A 21,464-nucleotide genomic window follows, 5' to 3' on the forward strand; every position below is an offset into this window, starting at 1 on the left:
CAGTAATACTTAGCTACCAAACCGATTTCTAGAAACATATCTCTTTTTCATAATTGACAACGGCATTAATTTTCCTTTGCTCTACTATAGTCATTAGATGAATATCTCAAATACTTCCTGGCATGTCACAAAGTCACAGAATAATAGATTGGAAGCCCCCTCTGGAGCTCATCTATTCTTACCACCTGCTCAGAGCAAGTCTAGTTACAGCAGTTACACGAGAACAAGTCCATTTGGGATCTGACTTTCTCTGAAAAAGATGTCACAACTTCTCTTAGCAACCTCTTCCCATTTGTTTGATCACCCTCATGGGGAGAAAGTTTTTCTTATATCTAACCAGATTTTTCTGTGTTCCAAAATTTCCCTCTAGTCCTATCACGGGGCACCTCTAAAATAGTCTGGCTCTGTCTTTTCTGTCCTCTCCCATTAGGTACCTAAAGGCAGCAGTAAGATGTCCCTGAACCTTTTCTTCATAAGGTTGAACAGATCATATTCCAGCAGCCTCCCCTCATCCATCATATGCTCCAGCTGCCTGACCCTCTTGGTGGCCCTGGATAGACTTGCTGTGGCCATAGAAAATCCTGTTCTTTGGGGATTTCCATTCATGAGGGAAAAAAACCTATGTTACTATGTTGAATATTTATCTAAATGAGACAAAACGTATTAAATTAGGAATACTAATAGCAGAAAAATTTTATATCTTTTCACGTTTAGAAGTTTGTACCCAGAAAGAGATAGACCTAAAAATATGCTAGAGATGTATAAAGAAATCAGCAAGAAGTAAACACTCACATTACATTCAGTTTTCAGGGAACTTAGTTTTCTCACCAGAAGACAGATCTAAATGATTAAAAGTAGGTATGTGGCGTATAAACATGGTGCAGCTTTATGCCACATACCTGCTGCTAATAATTTCAGGCCTGAAGTTTTGCATTATCAAATTACTTATACTGTCCTACTATAGCACATCGATATTTTAGCCAGAATGGTAACAAGCTGTGTGAAAAATAATCCACTTATGCCCTACCTGAAACATAGTCTGTGCTGACACAAGCTGACTTTTTGAGCAAGACAGTCTCTTCAGCAAAAGTCCAGTTTTACTATTAAATTTTAGCTAGATCGACTTTACATCTGCTAAAACATGTGCTGAGTTAGTAGGAAACAGAGTAATTCACAAACAGAAGTCCTGTAAGTCCAAGTAAAATTGCAGGAATATGCTTTTGATGATATCTAGGACTAAAGGATGACTTCTGCAAAAGGCATTTAAGGAAAGGAAACCAACAGAAGCTTTGTGAGATAGTGGGAAAATATGGATTAAATGTATCAGAGCTGTTGCTAAGTGGAACTGACAGAGCTGCTGAGATAGCTCAATGACCTGATTAACATGTTCTCTGTCCACCTCTACAAGATTTTATCATAAATTATTTTAATAACTTGGTATATAGAGACTCCCTCCCTAAATACATCTCACATTGCCATGTAGGCAATGCTGAGGAATATACATGGATACCACTAAGTCTCATTACTATTATGAAATTTAATAGAATAACAACCATAGGTGTGTAGGCTGAAACTGAAAAGTTAAGAAACATTGAATTAAACATTATACGGTTGTAATGCAAGAAAAAATACATTAAACATTTGTGTCTCCAGAAAATTTCAGATTGTTATAATTGAAATGAGAAAACATCTTACACTGAATTCTGGATATAAAATAGTGTCTCTCACTCCATATAAATTCTTTAAAAGTCCCTGAAGTTTGGGAGCGGTTTCCTTATTAGTTTATATTCTCAACAAGCTTTAATTGAAACCCTCTATTAAACTCACAAACAGGCCTTTATATACCTTCTTCTTAATATATCTTCTTAGAAGCTGAACAAGTTTTCTAGTTTCTACCCATTCCCGTAACACATAAAATGAAGTCTTTTAAAAATATGTTCCTTTAAGAACACTTACAGCCTGATATTGTAACCCAGAAATCCTTCTTTCATTTCATTCTCAAGTAAATATTACAGAACACAATTTGTCTTAATGAAGCATTGTTAAATAGCATTAATTTTATAGGGGAGCTGCACCAATTTGGGAAGCCCGGATGTGACAACGTGGCAGTCTTTGCTGCTGTGTAAATCACAGGGCTGGGAAACAGGGGTGAGCAGAATGGTTCTTGCCCCAGAGCTGCTGAGACCCAGCGCCTGGTGTCGGAGCCTGAGTCAGCCTTTGCTGGATGTTCAGTCGGGACTTTTAACTGACGCAGCCCAAGCGAACGCGAGTCCTGACGACTGCTGCCAGAACAGTAACCCCTAGCAGAGGACTGGGGTCAGTGATGGGGGCAGTTATGCCAAAGCACTGCAGTAAGGCTTGCTGGGGCTTGTGGTTTAGCTCCCACAAATAGTTTATTTTTTTCATATAAGAAAAGATTCTTATCTGCAACCAAATTTTTCTTGTTCTGTCTGTCATGGACACTTACCTTACTATCAAAATCACATGTTATTGTACATTTTATTGCAATAGCTCAACTTCAATATTCTATATAGCAACAAAGATGCATTGGCTAGGTCTCTCAAATATCCTCTTTCCTTAACTTCTTCCTTCCAGCCTTTGATGGTCAACTCTTTCTCATAGGTTTTCTTTTGTACAGTCTTTTCTTTCCCTGTATGTATCCAAATAATATAATATTCTTCAACTATTTTACTGTTCTACACTTGTCCTGTAATTGATCTCACATGCAAACAGTCCACGATACTGCATACCATTTGCTTGAATACCATGAATAGGATAGGAGCTTGACAGCCCAGCATAAAGGCTGATGATTCCTTAGTCCTATCTTCTCATTTTGCTTTTTCTTTTCAAATCTCTATTTCACATTTCTCTGTTTGTAGTATATGCAGCCAACAAAGAAAAAAACAAACAAACCAGATTTTACTGTTTGAAGGGTCTCATCAGTAGATTTTAGAAGAAAAAGAAAAAAACACAAGACAGAGAAAAAGGAATTTAACATGGGAACGGCTGAAGCGAAGATACAAGATGATGGATTGGAGAAGGGTACCATCTTTTTGGTTCTGAATCCTGTTTTACTGACTCTGTGTTACATCTTTTTTTTTATTTCTGCACAGTGCTTACAGTTATATAGATCATCAGGAGAAAACTGAGGCAAATATATCATAAGAAAAAAATCCAGTCCATTTAATTATTTTCAATTTCCATGTGGAAACACTCTGTGTACATTACTTCAAAACACATCGGGAACAGTTCTCACAGTCCTGCCTATTAAAGAATGGATGGAAATGAATATATATCATCTATTAAATTTGCTGAAAACATGTTGTAGTGCACGCTATCAAAAGAAAGGTGTTTTCTTCAAAAAATCACACTCATTTCACCATCCGTGAGAAATGAAGAGCAGGATGGCAAAGGGTGTTTACACAGGCACTTAGCCAGGAAACAGTGTGTTTTCCACAGATACAGTCATTCAGGGAGCACATCTCTGATTTTTTTGAGCTCCCTCCCTCTGTTCTCATTCCCCTGTAATTATATCGAGAAATCTATCTGTAGGTGAGAAAATACACTCGGTTCTGCACAATATATTCAAATGCTGCCTCTTTCCTTTAGGTAAGTGCTACCACACTGAGGCCATTTGTAGGAATTTTACACAGCAAGATAAACAAATGCAACCCCCTTAAGGAACCACATGAACTGCAGGATAGTTTCACAGTGAATCGTCACCAAAAATCTGCGTAAGGAGACTATAAAAGAATTCTCTGTATAAAAATCCTCTGTGAAATGCAGCATTCCTTATAGCAGGCTCGATAGAAAACCTCGTGAGATAGAAAGTCTGGTCACTTTATTTGTATGTGCTTTCCTGCATCTTAAGTTGCAGCTTAGGATCCCTCAGGATCATGTGAGGCAAGGTTATATATTAGCGAGCTGTGCGATAGTGCTGTGAGTGTGTAAGCCTAGCAGCTGGGTAGTGTTATGGTTGCTGCTTTCCTGTGCTAAGCTGATTTACTTGTTTAAGGTCTGACCTCATCATCCTGTCAGTATGGATTCCCACCTATACAGTTAGCAGCAGCTTAGCATCGGCTGGAAGAGCTTGCAGTATATTAATCAGAAGAGAGAGGGAGAGAGCTACCGGTATTTGTTCTTTTGTTGTCTTTTCTTAAGAAGAGGAGTTGAAACACAAGAGATAACAAAGAAACCATTTCCTTTCTAAAAGAAAGGCTTTTCTCTTTTTTTTTTTTTTTTTCCTGAAAAAAATGTCAGTCTCTGGAAAGAAAGAGTTTGATGTGAAGCAGATCCTGAGGCTCCGCTGGAGGTGGTTCAGTCACCCCTCGCAAGGCTCCACAGGCACGGGGGGCTGCCATCAGCAGGAAGGATATGAGCACAGAGGGACACCGGTTCAGAACAGGTTGAAGAACCACTCTCGGGACAGAAATGGGCTGAAGAAAAACAGCAGTCCTGTCCACCACAATATACTGGCACCCGTGCCAGGTCCGACCCCGGTGCACCACCGATCGATTCAAACCTGGCATCAACAAAATCTCATAGAACAGCTTCGATCAAATGAGGATATTCCCAAAACAAGCACAGAAGAAAACTGTGTCAAAGAAGATTCAAGTAAAATCACACAGGAGTTGCAGATGATCACAGAAGGAAATTCAGATGAATCTGCAGAGAGGTAGGAGTTTTAAAGTCTGCACTTAGAAAGCCATACTTCTGTACAAGTTATTCCCTGAAACTGTCTTTGTTTTTAACCAGAGTTCCTTACTGCATTAGTCTCACTTTCTATATGTGCACACCCACACTCAAATGAATAGGAACACATTCACATTAAAAAAAATGAACAGGAACATTGTCATGAAATTTTGATTTTTGCTTAAGAGACATAATTTCATAACTATTCTATAAAAATCAAATCTGCCAGTTTTTCAAATTTTCTCTATTACAGTTTACAGCATATTCATTTTTTGTCTTGATTTATTATGCTTAAGTGCAATGAAAAAATAAGCCTTCTGAAATATTGTCCTCATTCTGACTTTATCAATGGGTGCAACTTTGACAAATGGGAACTGCTGGAGGTGCACAGTCTGTGTGATTGCCATCAAATATCTCACTGCTTTTTTTTACTGCCTTCTAGACAAGCATAATTAACCTTGCACTACGTGGAGAGGAAGCTTCATTACTTGATTTTTTTAAAGGTTTATTTGAAATCACATTACTTTCACAGCTTGTTTAGTATAATAAAAAATAATTTCTGCAAGGTCAGGTGAAAAAACATTATGGCTATGAGACCTTAAAGGTGTAAGCACAAAGGGAGAGCTATTTTTAAGATGTTAATAAAGAGAAGAAAATATTAATACAAGTTATTTGATTAATCATGCCCTTTAGTTTAGGATTTTTTTTTTTTCAAAATTGATGTCATTGTTATTAGCCTATACTGCAACAATTTTACCCCACCTTTACCCCACCTTGGACACAAATTATGCATTTATAATGTCATTATTTGCACCACTTGATGAAATTGCCATCAGTCCTTGGGAATGATTTAGGTTACTTCCATTGCATTTAAATATAAATCTATCTTACTTGAAGTTACAGTTTCTCTCGGTAAAAACAAAGCTGACAGTTTGTGTATTTTTAGCAGTTACTAATTTTCAAGTTGTACATCTGGTATAGAGAACATTTGCAGACTGGACAGAAAAAAAGGCATTCCAAAATACCACTTTGAAAACAGTCCTAAGTAGTCAATATGTATTACATAAAATCATTACCAAATAAATTCATTGAGGTAGGAATGTGGTATCTCTGTATGGTTACTAGTGTACTCATTTGTAAGCACATTCTTAGTATAACTTGTTTTGAATGACAGTATAAATTTACTGAAACAAACCCCCCAAAATGTAGGCACACCTCACAGAGAAAGTCAATTTAATTTGAAGAAAAAAAGGAACACTCAGTAATCAAAATAAGATTCTATATCAGGTGTAGAAGGTGGTAAAAAAAGCATACTGAATTCAGTTTGGAAGGTAATAAGGCAGTGTCTTCTAAAATAAGATATGATACTTTATCCAAGTATATATAAACTTTCTCCTAAGACCTCATGAAGTTTTTTGCTCTCATAGTCATCCAAATATAAGTTCTTCTCTTGAGCTGTTTTAATTTGCAGCTTTTAGAAAAGTTTTGGGAATATATATATATCTTACTAAGTATTGTTATAATCAAATAAGTGTATTTTCTGTAAAGTTACCAGTAAACAGTTCTTATGCATTTTGTAAGTTAAAACTTACCTTAACATATATCTTAAAAGGCTGAATTTGTAAGAAAGTGTTTAGAAACTGATTCATGACTGTGAGTTTCTCTATAAATAAAGTCCTATTCCAAGGAAATAAAATAGATGATTAAAAATGCCTTAAAATAGCTCAAATTTCTTAAATATGTACCAACAGAAATCATTAATCATTGTTCTCTTCCCTTATAGCATCCAGCACAGGCCACACACAAATTAATATGCTAATAGATTGGGTAGAAATGAAATACTGAGAAGGAGAAATAAAAAGCAACAGCCTTATATCTGTATATAAGTTCCAAATAGTCATAATCAAGTGTAATCAGTGGGATCTGCTGCTAGTAGTTAACACATCTGAAAAATCAGACGTTTGCAGGATACCATGACTCCATCTCCTTACACTATAAAGTCACTTCATAATGAACCATACAATTATTGACGCCATATGCTCTTTCATATTCATACCTGAGGACACCAAAGATAATCTCATACAAATTTGCCTTTTATTCCATACAAGGAATTGTATCTTCAAAGTGGTTTTCTGTAATCCAATGACTTTACCTCTACCCATTTTTAGCTGGACTCTAAAAGCAGGACCCTGCTACATGTCCCATAGACATTGAAAATAGTGGAAACATAGAAAATCAGGCCAAAACCTCACTCTTGAGCAGACTAAGAAAGACATTTCTACTAGAAGCTTAATGCTTCCTACCAAAACCATGAAAACAATATTCTCAGTTTCTTCAGAAAAACTTGAGATGCCTCTCTCTAGAAACCTCAGGACTTAATGCTTTCAGTGGTACAAACACAGCACCCTGGGGGTTGATGAAATAAGACTTATTGAGGAGAAAAGGTGATTAAGAAAGTTCCAAACAGTCATTCCATTTTGAATATACTATCATCAATACACATATTTCTGCTTTCTTCAATCTTTTTTTGGGTACTCCTGTACCCAACTTAAATAGCGCCTAAAGAATCCCTTCTGACCTACAGGCTTGCTTCTGAAGGATATCCCATGACAAAAGACAGGCAAAGTAAATGAGAGCTTAAATGATGAATACTCATTAGTTTTGTAGTAACAGTAGTCAGTTAAGATGTGACCAACCAATAAATGCTCAGTGCATCACAGATAAATAAATTGCTTATTGGCAGAAGGTTAAGTAGAGCCTGCCAGCATGCCTGGAGGCTGTCTAATACAGTGTTGCTAAGGGAACATACTCAAAAGATATCAAACGCTCTCCTAGAAGCATCTAAAATGCTGGGCCTGTTATAAGATCCTTATGGAAGTTTCATCTATAGTTTTCAAAAAAGCCTAGGAGTGGAAGATACACATTTCATTGACCTAGTCTGATTCTCACCAAGCTACTCCTTGAAGGAGGACTGGGACCTTTTCACAGGTGGAAAAGAAAGAAACTAGCTAAAACCTGAATAGATTCTGAGTTATTTTGTTTATTTGTACACTGTATTTGCCACTATAAAATACTGTGGTATTCCTGGGCTGGTCATAAGGCTAAAGCCACAGAATATGGCCATGCAAATGAAAAGTAAAAGCCTTCAAGATTTCAGTAAGCAGGACCTTAAGTGAGCTCTAAAACAATGCAGTTTACCTTCAAGTAAACAGGACCTTAAGTGAGCTCTAAAACAATGCATTGTAAATAAACTGCAAATTGCTTCTGGTGAAGAAGGCATGGTTGTGAATTTTGGTGCAATTTGGCTACTTGATGATCACCTCTGACCTCCTCTAACTGTCTGGACTATGTCAAGGTTCAGGCTCCTCCACCAGGGACACCTTGAAGTAGCTGCATTTCTTTCAAAGGAAGTGATCTGGCAGTTGCGCAGTGGAATCAGCAAAACCTCACGGGATTTAATTGCAAGTTTTTGTTTAATGGTCAAGAAAAACTTTGCTCTTGTCTGCAACACATGAATGCTCACTTGTGCACACACAAACCGGAAAAGCACTGGTACCTCCTAACAAGAAGAACCCATGATATTGAATTACCTTGATTACTTCCCTTGATAGTGTTTGGACTCACAGACATGACTGTCCTGACCTTTCAATACAAACACTATGCCTAGTATTTATTAACATCGTTCTACATTGCCACGTAGATTTATGCACGCTTGCTGGGAGATATAATATGGTTCTATATGTAATCTGTTGGAGACCATGTGTGCTGGTAAAGAATGCATGTACCTCTGCTTCCTAGCAGCCCAAAGGCAGTGAGAGTTCAATAATGAATGTAGCATCCATTCATCATTTTTCTCGTAAGCATTTTTTCCTAATTATGTGGCTGAAAAATTGCTGACATACCCTAGTTTGGTTGATAAACCCCAGTTTTGCAGAAGATACATGCTTCCTAATTTCTAATTTCCCGTATGAAGCAAAAGATACTTCTAATTAATTTTGATAGAATCTTTTGATATCATAATCTCAAGCAGTTGGTACTGATATTCAGGAAGAGTATCCTTTTCACTGAAGCAATGCATTTTCTGTAGTGACTACGATGTTCAGTTATTTTGCTAGTTCCTCTTAAGACATGTAAACTCATCTGGTTTTTTTTTCTTTTTTCTTGTCAGTCATATAGAAATCACTTATCATTTTCCTTACCTTTTCTAACATACACATATACAGATACATGACTATTTTGGATATTACCCCTCATATGAGGTTTTTCCCTGGAGTTCCATTTTTATTTCCAGTAGGAGATAATAGCCTTGGCTCAATATTCCAGTATGAAATAAAGGCATCAACAGGAAAACATACCCCTTTAATTGTTGCAGTATCCCAGAATATTTTGAACAGGTGGAAATGAATAAATCAGTGTTCAGTGCCAAACCCCAATTTCTTGCACATATGATGGCATTTTTTTGGTTAGCTAATGTGGCACAAATCAAGGACACATGCTGTCATGTTTCCTTCTGCTAAGCACTTTTTCTGGGGAGAGCCATTACGCTACACATTCATCATGTCCTTTAAAGTTTTTAACAGATACTCACTGAAATTATGTCTGCTTAAATCTTCAATACAAAAGATCATTTTAAAAAAAGAAAACAGGTGCTAATTTTCCAGATAAAATTGGAACATATTAATTATTCTATGAAACCACTGGCAGGTTTGACAGGGTTTTTTGCATTAAGAGTACAGTTCTGTGTATCCAAAAAAAGGTGATCCAAATAAGCAGAGCAAATATGCACAGATTCATGAGAATGACTGATAATGAATGACAATGCATATAGTAAATGGAAGGGCTATGATGCATCCTTTGCAAAGATGACAAAATGCATTCAGAGTAATACATCATGACGATATTTTCCCCTTATGAGGAAGAATGCAGTTTTGTGAACCATCTCTGATGCCTAAGGCAAAAGTTTAGAAATTATTATTCCTAATCTCATGCAGCAGCAGCCTTTATTTTTAAATGAAAGCATAACTGCTCCAATTTATTTTCACTGAACTTCCAACATTTTGAAAAAAAAAAAGCTTCCAAAAATCTTAACTTTAACAAATAAAAGGTTTTCAAACATAACATAATAAAGAATACTGGATATCTCATCAGATGGCATGTCAATCCTTCTATGATAAAATTGGATCAACTATATTTAGGTGTTTCCTTGATTACCTGTAGTACAATTTAAGCTCATTATTTCCTTGATCTTTCCCCCATGGATATAGCTAGCATATTGTTCCCGTTGTTTTTCTTATTCCCACATTACTCTTCTTTAAATCATTCACTTATATATCTGAAAACTGCAATAGGTCTAAAGAGCTGCAATTCATGCAATCTTTTTTTAGAAGCCCTATGCTACACAACTAGATAATTTTCATTGCTCTCCTGACTTTCTCCAGCACGTCTGTCCTTACTTGCAGTACTATGGTCAGATCTGGATATGTTCTGGTTAAAGCCTGACAATTCTAGTGCAGAGGGCAGCATTATTTACATGTCATTCCAACTAAAAAACTGAATATCCTGCTCAGTGGTTTTTGTTGTCAACAATATGGTGCTATTGCCTGGCCTGTGATTCACGTGAGCCTCCTGACCCTGTACCAAAGACCCATTCCTCAACCATCTGTACATTTTTGCAGTTATTTGTTCCTAAATATAGTACTTCGCACAAATAAATTCCATCTTCTATTTATCAGATGTCTTCAATTCGCCAAGTTAATATTCAGTTCCAATCCTCTTTAACGTCTCTGATTTACTGATTTACTATTCAATTCTGATCCTATGCTCCAACATACTTCCAGCTCTTCTCAGCTTGGCATGATCTTCAATTGTAATAAAGTTCCTCCTAAAGCTTTCTCTTTATTTCCTCCTCCCTCCAAATAGTTTAGAAAATTTATGAAAAGTCATAGTGGAACTTCAGTGGAAAGTTCCTTAGGAACCCAGTTTGATTAAGCTTCCTATTTATCAGTGAACCATTGATAACTACTTTAAAAGTATGATTTCAAACCAGTTTCGCACCAATGCCATAACGGTTTACTCCAAACAGTACTTCAGGCTGAACTTATATCTCATAAAAGACAGTGTCAAATAATATTCTCGTGTCCAAGATATAAATGACAACTACTTTGTTTCTATTTTCCATAATGCTTTCTACAACCTATTAATTACGGATTTCAGTTTATATTGATGTTGTACTTGCCAAATTCTTGCTGACTGTTAGTTTTCTATTTTAAGTGCTTAGAAATAATAATTATATTACTTCTACACTGCAGAATTTGGCAAGAAAGAAGATCTAGGAAAAGAAATTATGTTTCTGTCTTGTGGAGAATTTTGCTGTTTCTTTAATAGTATAACATCGTGATATATATTCAGCAGTGTTTTTAAAAAAGATTATTTTATGCCAGTCTGCTATGGATAGCCAAATTGCTTCATTACCACTTCAGGGACAAGCAAAAACTAATTGTCTTCTAAAGATGACCTTTATCTAAAGGTCAAAATATGAAATTGAAACCGGAGACACTTGAAATGAGTTATTTAAGATTGTAGCTGATCTCCTCTCAGAAGTGATGCTTGAAAAGCCCATGTGGCACATCAATGCTTTAGCACAGTGGAAGAGCAGTTTGCAGCAGGGACGTTCTATGCAACGATGTTGATGAACACCTCCTTGGCATCACTGAGATGCTGCATCTGCTGGTGCCAGAGATTACTTTACTTTTATTTATGAACAAAGGCACATGTAGCAGTTGAGATAACTAGTGACATTAAGCTGAATTTAGATAGCATTTTACTGAAATTCACTCACAACTGGTTGAAAAAAGATAGGTGAGAGTAACCGAAATTACTCCCTTTTCCGCGTATTAATTTTTCCTTTGATATCCACTGTTTGCTAAGTCTACAAAATTTGTGAAGTTACAGTTAAGTGGCATCTCATGCAGGATTAAAATCTAAGAGGACAATTACCTTTTTCCCAGAAGCTGATATTTCACAAGGAGGGATAGGACTTTTTAGGCAACGTGCGAATGTTATGAACAGTGACTGGTGAAGTCATTCTGCCTAAACAAATGCTGTTGCCTCATACAAGAGCTCTTGGTACAGAAATTCTAATCAATATGTCTCAAAGACATCCTCAGCAGATTTTATTCCTACTTTCTCTTTCTATTATGACATCTTACGAGGAACTTGAAAACGCAAAAAGTATGTGAAATTAAAGTGGGTTGAAACAGTTATTAAAGAATAAAGGAAGAAGTAGGTTTGTATTTTGAAATTGATTTTATATTTAGCCCGTGGAAGCAGCAGATATTTATTCAAAAGATTGGTTTTTTTCATAGCTAAGTAGATAGAATCATAGAATAATTTAAGCTGAAAAGGACCTCTGGATGTCATCAAGTCTAACCCCATCCCTCCACCCCCAATCAAGGAGACTATAATGAGAAGTAATATGACTTAATAAAAACACACAAGAATTTATAGGCTTACATTTCACATGCATACTTTCAAACATGAATTATTATAGGCAAGGGAAAAAATACCATTTAATAGTAATTTAAGAAACTAAGACTATTCTATTCATTACAAAACAATTTCTTTATGATTCAATTATCTTCTCATTTCCACTCTATACAGCTTGCTCCCAGCAAAGACAGCTGTTCAATTACTTTCTAAAGAGTTATTACTGTTCTTAAAATCACTTCTTAACATCTCCAGAAAAAGTTGAGGAGATGACTAAACACATGTGACCAATGCAGAGCAGTTTTTAAAGACATACTGAGCATATGTAATTGTAAAATCAACAGGAAATCGTATGGTTGTTGAAGCATTCTTGGAAGAGGGTGACAGAATTTGCTTGATTTAAAAGTTACATCTAGACAGCATTCTGAAAGAAATGAACCAATTTTTTTCAATTTTGTTTGTGGCTGAATTTTTTACTTTAAACTAGTTGAAATAATGTAATGAGGAACATTACGAAAGTCTTCCACATTTAAAGAAATGTATTTGTTTGTTACAGTCAAACAGCTAACTTAGCCCATTATATAGCAATAGAGTTTAGCTCCTCTCATTCTGTAAAATAATGATACTATATTTAGAAAATGACAATATCAGGTTATAAGATAAAGAGTATGTCTTGTGCACAGCATACCTGTAAGTATTCAGGCTAAATGAATACAAAAATGAAGGTGAAATACTGTCAGGATTCACAGAAAGAGTTTAATGTAAATATTGGAAATAAACCTAAAAAATTGTCTCTAAAGCAAAGCTGTAACAAAATTTCCTTCTCTGTGGAATCAGACTCCACCTCAGTGACTCTTATCATCAGATATACTGGCAAGAGAACTTCCCACACAGCTCTGACAACGTCTTCTCCCAGTCCACTCCTTTCCCTCCTTTTTCATGCAAATGCTTAATAGTCAAAACTCAATTCAAAGCTAATTGAAATATACAGAACAAGACCTTAGAGCCTGGCTCTTCCAAACAATTCTGCCCGTACAATAATTATTGGCACAAACCTGTGTTTCATTAAAAGTCTGTCTGCTGCTCACAGGTAACAAGAAGGATAACTAAAAGTATTTAAAGGAACAGCCTACCTAGTAGCCATTACTTCATTTGAGCTTGAAATATACGATACGGTACCTAAATACTGCAGTTTTAGAATGTTTTGTCAGGTTCTTCATTCTTATGCTGTCTTCTACCATTGCACAAGGCTGCCTTATTTAGAAATGAAACAGCACATGAAGAGCACACGATTAAATGTTTTCTTCAGTGTTTTCTCAGCTATTGCCCATTTAAACATATTAATTGGAAAATAAAGCAATGTCTGATACCTGGTTCTTTCTTTGGTTTTGCTATGTATATTTTGAGAGTCTTTGGAGAAGAATCTAGATATCTTACCTATACATTAACATTTGATTTAATCAAATCAAGCCCTCTCAGCCAGCTTCTAACTTTTTTCATGTATGACTTAATGGCTAGTTGCATTAGGAGCTGAAAACCAGTATCCATGGGTTCTGTCTCAGATTTGTTGCTTGCTTCTTATATAAACTCAGAGAAATCACTTAGCCTCTTGGCATCACAGGCTGCTTATTTTAAAGATAGCATTTGATACCTGTTTTCCCAGGGACACAAAAAGAACTGATCAGTGTTTTCAAGCTTCTTAATTTGACTACAAACTGCTACTAAAACACAAAGTGGAATGCATGCACATTGTGATCAATGCATTATACTACACTGCTGCACAGCTTATCTTCTCATGGTAATAGTATCACAAAAAAGAACGTATCCTACTATAACTATGGTTTCTGTTACAATAAGCAGTAGAGACCACCAATATACTTGCAATAAAATGTTTTGAACAGCACACATATAGTAAATACATTTGATAAAGTGGACAGCTACTGTCACTGTTTGCTATGCTTCAGTTTACCTGGTAAATTAGAAGTCAAGAGGAAGGGAGGCATTCTTGCAAGCAATGAGCATTTTCAAAGCTTGTTCATTTTAATAGAAGCAGAGAAAATGAAGAACCTTTTTGAACTGGGCAAATATACCTTGATTTAAATGGAAATTGTGAGCAAACCACTAAGAAATCCTAGGAGTTGGAGAAAAGCTATTTTAAGCTATTACATATGGTTTGCGTTGCTAGGGAAACCTTTTACAGTGTTCATTTAGCACAGATGCTCAGGAAAGCTCTGTGTCTCCATGTCATACCATTTCAGAATGTGAAGAAACAGAGATGCACACATGCACACATGCAGATAAAAATATCTCTGTAATTTTATCTTAGTCATATTCTGTGTCTTTGGTAGAAGTTAGTTCTTTCCATTTCTAATATGACCACGGTGATAAATCAAAAGATTAGAGATTTAAAACCTCTGTTTCCAGACTGAGGATATTTGTTCAAACATTACCTTCAGTTTTGATCCACCTGAGTCTGTAGTTTAGACAGTCATCTATTTAGAGCAAAAGATTTGCCTTTGCCATATATGTAGTGAAAATGCAAGGAGGAAGATCAGCCCTGGTGACACCATTTCTTGACCACCCTTTTGTCCCTAGGGAAGCTGTGACTTGCCAAAATGTATCATATGACTTGCTCTGTGCAGGCTTTACTGCCACACTGTTTGCATTCTCCCTTTACCTCTTCAGTGCCCAGGCAGGTGACAGGCTGGAAGGCAGTTGCCATCGGCCGTGCTGAATGGGAAGGAGGGCTTAGACCTTAAGCATGAAAATATATGCTGCCTTTTATTTTATTTTCTAGAGAGCAACAGCTCCAGAAATTCAGACAACATAAGATTTCAATGATTAAAAAATAATTTTTTTTTTTCAAGTTTTGCAATATTTCAGTCTCTCAGTTCTAGGAGACCTTATTTATAATTCGGGGAATGGCACACTGTTACTGTATACAATTACCCACTACAAAGAGGGTGCATTCTCACTATCTATCCAAGCAAGGTACTTCAAAATAGCATTAAAACAACTCATGAATTCAGCTATGTGTAGGAAAGAGGCAGAAATTGATTCTTACTAAAAAGTAATCTAATTGGAGTAATAAAAAACATTAGTTATTTTGGACATCACAACTATGGCTTTCTGCAGAAAGTTCGCTATGTTGTCCAATACACTGGAGAATTTAGTGCTTTTCTGGGTCACACAGTGTAATTCAAAACCTATGTAAACACTGAATTATGCTTGTATCAAGAGTTTTAAGCCAAACATACATAAATATCTTTTAGCAGAATACTTTGTACAAAGCACTGAGATTTAAATGCTTGTTTTGAGTTACGATTTTCATGAATGTCTCACAGAGGACATTCACAGAAAAATGCCTCCAGTCTATCCAGCTGGTCATTCAGTTTACAGAAAACTACACATAAAGCTAGTTCCCTCCTATGCCAACATTGTCCATTACTTGTATCGCCCCACCAATCCCCACCCCTTCTATGTGCTAGTACAGTGGCTTAGGATGGCCTTTTGGTCTTTCTAAGATGCTTGACCTAGTACAATCATCCATCAGTACAGCCAACTCAGTCTCTTGTCATAGTGGATTTCCAAGCCCTGTGAGACAGCTTCCTGGGAAGCGCTGTGATCATGCAGGAGCCAGACTGTTCAATCAGAGCACAATGAAGCAGTGAGAAAAGCACATAAGGGAACAAGGCTGTAAGTCAGGAGTAATTTTTTGTCTTAATTTGTTTTTTTCATTCACTTAAAGGCTTCCAAATTAATCTATAAAAGAAATTTAGAGCGGCTTGGTGTTACAATACACCAATAAAGTTGCTCAGCATGAAGCTCCCATGGCACGCCACAAAGCAATAGAGCTCATATGTGCCTCTTACCTCCTTGTTTAATATGTAGCTTAATTACTGGTACCTGTTTAAAGTTTCCTTATACTTTTTCACTTAAGTGTTACAGTGAATTCAAACCTGAACTTAATACAATGAGTGAAAGAACAAAGTCAGTTGTTCATACTGGAAAGACAGTTTGGCCTGTTCAGTGGAGCAACAAAGCTCTGATACGCTTACTAGCAAGCTATTGAGCTTTTATTCTTCATCTAGAATCTGGAATTATTTCCTTGTGTATTTTAAAAAATACATCAGGTTGATACCTCATCTTTGAATTTTTGCAAGTTGTTTTCTTTTAAGTCTCTACAGTACCTAAATCATCCTTTGTTGTTCCCCGTATGTCAAGCCATTAAGTGAAAAGGCTGTTAGTTCACTTTTACTGGCTACTGCTGTGACACTTCGTAAATTAATTCATGCTAAAACCCACAAATTTTTACCTTTTCAAATAAGTAGCTTTCAATCATATATATATATATATATATTTTGGAGAATAACATAGCTGCAATGCGAAATTTCTAATTTCTAGACTTCTAACTTTCTCATTTATTATTTTTTATTCTGTAAACTGTTGCTGAGGTCTTATTGGTTTTCCTGTATCCCAAATACTCTCTCTCAAATGTAAGATCAATTTCTAATGTAGATTATTTGGAAGAAAGACTTGCAATATGTTAATGTTACCTTTCTATCTTGCCACGAGTGTACAGGTAAGTCCCCAGCAAAAAAGGGTCCTGATCCAGAAGCAACATAAATATAGTTTCAGCTTTGCCTGTTCAATTTAATATATCAAATTTCACATTGAATTTGGAGGGAACATAATTTTATTCAATAAAGACACATTCAGCAGACACATCTAGCAAAAGACAAGCAGGAAAGGCTGACCTACCCTTAAAACATTTGATTAGCTCTCATTTGATCTTCTCACTGGTTGAAACATGGTCAGTAGGAACACTGTAAAATATATGTTACGGTATTGCACAAAGATTAAACAACTAATAGCAGTTTTCTACAGTCATAAGAGACAACTATGTGAGAACCTGAGCAACTTCCCAAAAGAGAAGCTAGACCATAATAATTGCCAGAGAGGGAAGCATCAATGCTTTCAGGAAAGTGTTAAAACAATTAGATGGTAATAGATAGATGCGTTTACATTAATCTACTTACAGCCTTTTACTTCTCCAATTGAAATCCTCATTAAGTACATTATCATGTATCTTTTCAGTTTTTCAAATTACCAGGAGTTATAGGATCATAAAATCACAGGATAATTTGCATTGGAAGGGATCTCAGGAGGTCTCTATCCCAATCCCTGCTCAAAGGAGGGTCAGCTGTGAGACCAGCCCAGCCTGCTCTGGGCTTTATCCATTTGGGTCTTGCAAACCTCTAAGGATGGAGACTACACAACCTGATGGATAGATATAAGGCATATCTTCAAGCATATTTTCACTGAAACAATACAGATTGCAAGCAACCTAAATAATCAATTCCTTCTTCAGGAGGCAGAAAACAAATCTAAGGAAAAATTTGTGTTTTTTCTGTCAAGACTAGCTATGATAATATATTTTCACATGCTTCATTTAGTTACTGTTATATTACAACCCCAGGAAAAGTTGTAATACATATTTTATTGAATAAACATGATAAAATTGCTCTGTTATTTTTTGTAAGATCACATTATAATGCGATTTTGCCTTCCTCCAGCCTAGAATAGTGAATAGCACAAGCACTCCAGGAAAAAAATCTGTCATAATAATACTATAAGAAATTTTTTCCGCAGTTCATATCAGTTCCACTTGTGCTTTTCAGCCTTTCTTTATTTTTCTTCTGACTTCATATACTACATTTATTTAGATCAGTTATTTTTATTCCAATTCAATTACAGTTAGCTCACATTGACACAGACCCTGGCTGCTTGGAGCAGTTATCACTATTATCTGCCAAGATAAATACCAAGTCACCAACTGTATCAAGAGTACAGGTTTTCTTAAGATAAATAATCAGAAATAGCATTAACTACACTTGATACTGCCAAATAAAAGTAGACCTAATAGCCTATCTGTAAAGGCTGTAAAGACAACTCTCTATCTTACAAGTCTATGGACTCTTGAACAGAGGTTTTATTGTTATGAGGAAGCATATTCGATGTTCAGTGGACATCAATTTCTGACATTAGCAAAGATGCATATATTAATGAATAGTAAGATATTTCTCAGATTTTATAAAAATTGAAGTCAGTGACCAATAATAAGAGCAGGAGATAAAGCACAACAGTCTGTATAATTTATAATAAACAATTCCTTCTGGTATATATGGGAGGGTATTCAGTGTATGCTCCGTTTTTTGTAATGACTTCAATGAAAATCCACTCAATTGAGCCAGATATGAATATAGCAGGCTAAGTTATTGTAATACCTTTCTAGACCCAAGTTTGAGTTACGTTTTCTGACACAGAAAAACAGGAGATAACAACTAGTTGGAGAATACTTTGGTATCAGGATATCTCTACCTATGAACACATAGAAATATTTGGCTATAACAGAGGGAAACACTCTCAGGGTATAATTGCACAATTAAGAAGAAGGAGGAATTGACCATAGATAAAATTACATATCTAACAAAACAACTTAAGTCTACCTGTCAAGTGTGCTTTCTATATGTGAGGCTTTATACCTTTATACCCATTCTCTCACTCTTTTCTAAAATAATCTGTAATTACGACAGGCTAAAAGGAATAGTACAAACCAAAAAGTCTGAAGATCCCAACATGAAACCACCTCAGGTCAGTAGCAAGAAGAGACTTACAAATAAGTAGGTGATTTTGGCTTTAATTACTTCTTTGTATCCTCTGTTAATCCTGAGTTGTAGATAAGAGAGTTACAAACATTCCCCTTCCCCTTAGTTTGGAAAGAACATTAGCTTTGAGACTGACCTGTTAAATACTCTTAGAGCACACCTGTTGAACAGGGCACACAGGCTGAATAGGTTAAAAATCACACATTTTTTCCCATTGCAGTAGTATTTAGCCTTGAATGAGGAATCCAGCACATTATATTAATCAGATGAGGAGATATTTTGGAACAAGCCCATAGAATTTTACATTACTAGAGAAATGTATGTAAATTTATTTTCACTATGTAAAGTGAAGTGTAATTTAAAGTGGTGCCTTCAGCTGAAGTGGAGATTACTGCATTTTCCCATGTAAGTCTTATTATTACTTACTTAGAATATAAACAGATAAAAATAGAAAAGAAAAAGATGCAAAAAATTAATTGGTCATGGCAAGCACAGGAATAGAGTTCCTTTGCCTTTGATGAAGTAGAAAATAGAAGTGAGAAGCACGTATTAAGGTATTATGATAGTGGTATGAGGTTTCATAAATCAAGAGGTCTTAATAAATCTCACAGCAGCATCCATACCTGATTATCTGCAAGGTGCAAACGACAGGGGTGAGTATTGTTGCTATTGAGACTGTTACTCTCTGGCTTTTCAAAATTCTTTTCACTGGAGATGGAAGCACTTCATATTCATTTTTTTTCTTATACTTGTATCTCCCAAGCTCCTCTTTGTTCCACTTTTCCCAAAAACAGTGAAAGAGACTAGCATAAAGCAGGTATTCTTCCCCACAATCTCCCCCATCAGGACTCTGTCTGAAAGGTGCTTAATGAAGTAGGAGATGTGGACTTAATTAGTTTCATCTGGCAATAGTCATGCTTGGAATTTAAACCAGAATTTTTTTGCCATTGGCTTGTCTTAATTTTTGTCCTCTAAATAAAAATGCCACAAGCTTATGTCCAGCATTTAGTCATTACGTTTCATCTTGTACATTTTGACAGTTTGAGATAGTGCTATATCATGCCTTCTGGTCACATCATTTTTTGTTCTTTAGAAAGATGCTATTACATTATCTAACAATATTATCACTACATACAAGAAAGCTGAGCAAGAAGTAGTCAACCTCACTGAATTTTTCCTTTATGAATTTTCATTTCCCTCCAACATAATCACATAATATAAATGTTGGATTAGAAATCATGCATTGCAGTGACAACTGCAGAATGCTTCTTGTACTGTTGGGTCTGTGTTAAGCAAGACAATGAAGTATTCCTCATAGTTTACATTATATATACATCTTGCATGGTAAATTTCCAGGTACAACAACTTTGTGGTTACCTTATTTGTCTTAGGAAAAATTAATATAATTTTTAAAAAAAATTAGTTATACAACAATATTCACCATACCAGACATACAATATTCCCATGCAGGGAAATCCTTCACCTGCAGGAAATGGTTGAATCAGCACATTAGTTGTTCAGCACACTCGTTCAGAGAAAAGGATAGGCTTTTAGTTGCTATAATAAATAATTACTACAGGTCATAATCATCACTGGTATGAACAACACCATAGCTAATGTCTTCAGTTTCTATGATGTTGCTGCTTCCAACATCAGTATTTAACCTCATATTTTCTAATCAAACTTTAAAGTTAGTTCAAAAACAGCTACTGATATCAGTGTATGGAAATCGATTATATTACTGATGAACCACAGTCACAGAGAAAGATTCCATTTTTTAAATTCAATTCTTGTAATTTCCTTATATGGCATCTGCTCAACTTTGAGTAATTACCAAGGCAGTGATAAAGGAATGACATGCAGACTTTTCATCTGATTAATTCTAAACTAATTTTCAGCAGTTACCTGTAATCTCAAAAATATATACTTCAAAACATCCTATCTATGAATAGTAAGATGATAGTTTTTACAAACATGCAAACCAACAGTAAAAAGTGAACTCAAGCACTGTTTATGATCTGAGAAAAAAGGCACATCGGTATTTGAAATAAGTAGCTTCCACTACCTTTGGCAGTATCAGAGCAAAGGTTAATTTTAAGACGGTAATATACCTACTCCTATCTTTTAACCTGAAGCATTTCACTTAGTTATTATTCTCTATTACATAATGTAAATGAATTCAGTGTTATATTCTCCTGGAGGATAATGTTCTTGAGTGGTGATTTAAGATAGCATTAATTTAAATTACTTGTCTGAGACACTCACTTCCTCATTGAATACAGACATATATCTATTATAATAAAACACTCACGGACGTACAGGCAGGGTGCTCTCCAGACTGATGGGATATTGCTTGAGTTCTAATTTTAAAGAAAGTATCTCATGCAATGGAAATAAGTGTTCTTAAGTAATGCCATCATAATGTTTACAGTAAAGTTTCATATTCAGATTAGTCTGAATCAGGAAGAGAATCATTATTTAAATTGAAAACTCCTACTAGATTACAAATTTTAACACTGACAGTTCACTGTGATGAAGTCCCTCCTTATACTGTGTAATCCAGTGGCCATCAAATATCAAAAGAAATATTTGCTGATTTTTCCTCCTACAGTCCTTTTA

The 21,464-nt window shown here is 35.7% G+C and overlaps 1 protein-coding gene and 1 long non-coding RNA gene across 3 annotated transcripts in view; one reads left to right on the top strand and one right to left on the bottom strand.

The window, feature by feature from the left end:
• Window positions 1-14,222, bottom strand: part of LOC106895637 — a 190,344-nt gene extending 176,122 nt beyond the window's left edge. Inside the window, exon 1 of the long non-coding RNA XR_001413471.1 lies at window positions 14,147-14,222. This is a non-coding gene — a long non-coding RNA (uncharacterized LOC106895637). The remainder of the gene's footprint in view (window positions 1-14,146) is intronic.
• The window catches only part of KLHL4 (kelch like family member 4), an 89,839-nt gene that overhangs the window by 40,061 nt on the left and 28,314 nt on the right, over window positions 1-21,464 (top strand). Inside the window, exon 2 of one of the 2 annotated variants that reach the window (XM_014955165.1) lies at window positions 4,261-4,675. In XM_014955165.1, coding sequence (XP_014810651.1) covers window positions 4,638-4,675 — 38 coding nt within the window. In that variant the 5' untranslated portion in view covers window positions 4,261-4,637. Of the gene's footprint in view, window positions 1-3,838; window positions 4,676-21,464 lie in introns of those variants that run through there. The other variant, XM_014955164.1, reaches the window with a different exon arrangement.

Source organism: Calidris pugnax, unplaced genomic scaffold (assembly GCF_001431845.1).
Source record: "Calidris pugnax isolate Ruff unplaced genomic scaffold, ASM143184v1 scaffold38, whole genome shotgun sequence".
Lineage (NCBI taxonomy): Eukaryota > Metazoa > Chordata > Aves > Charadriiformes > Scolopacidae > Calidris > Calidris pugnax.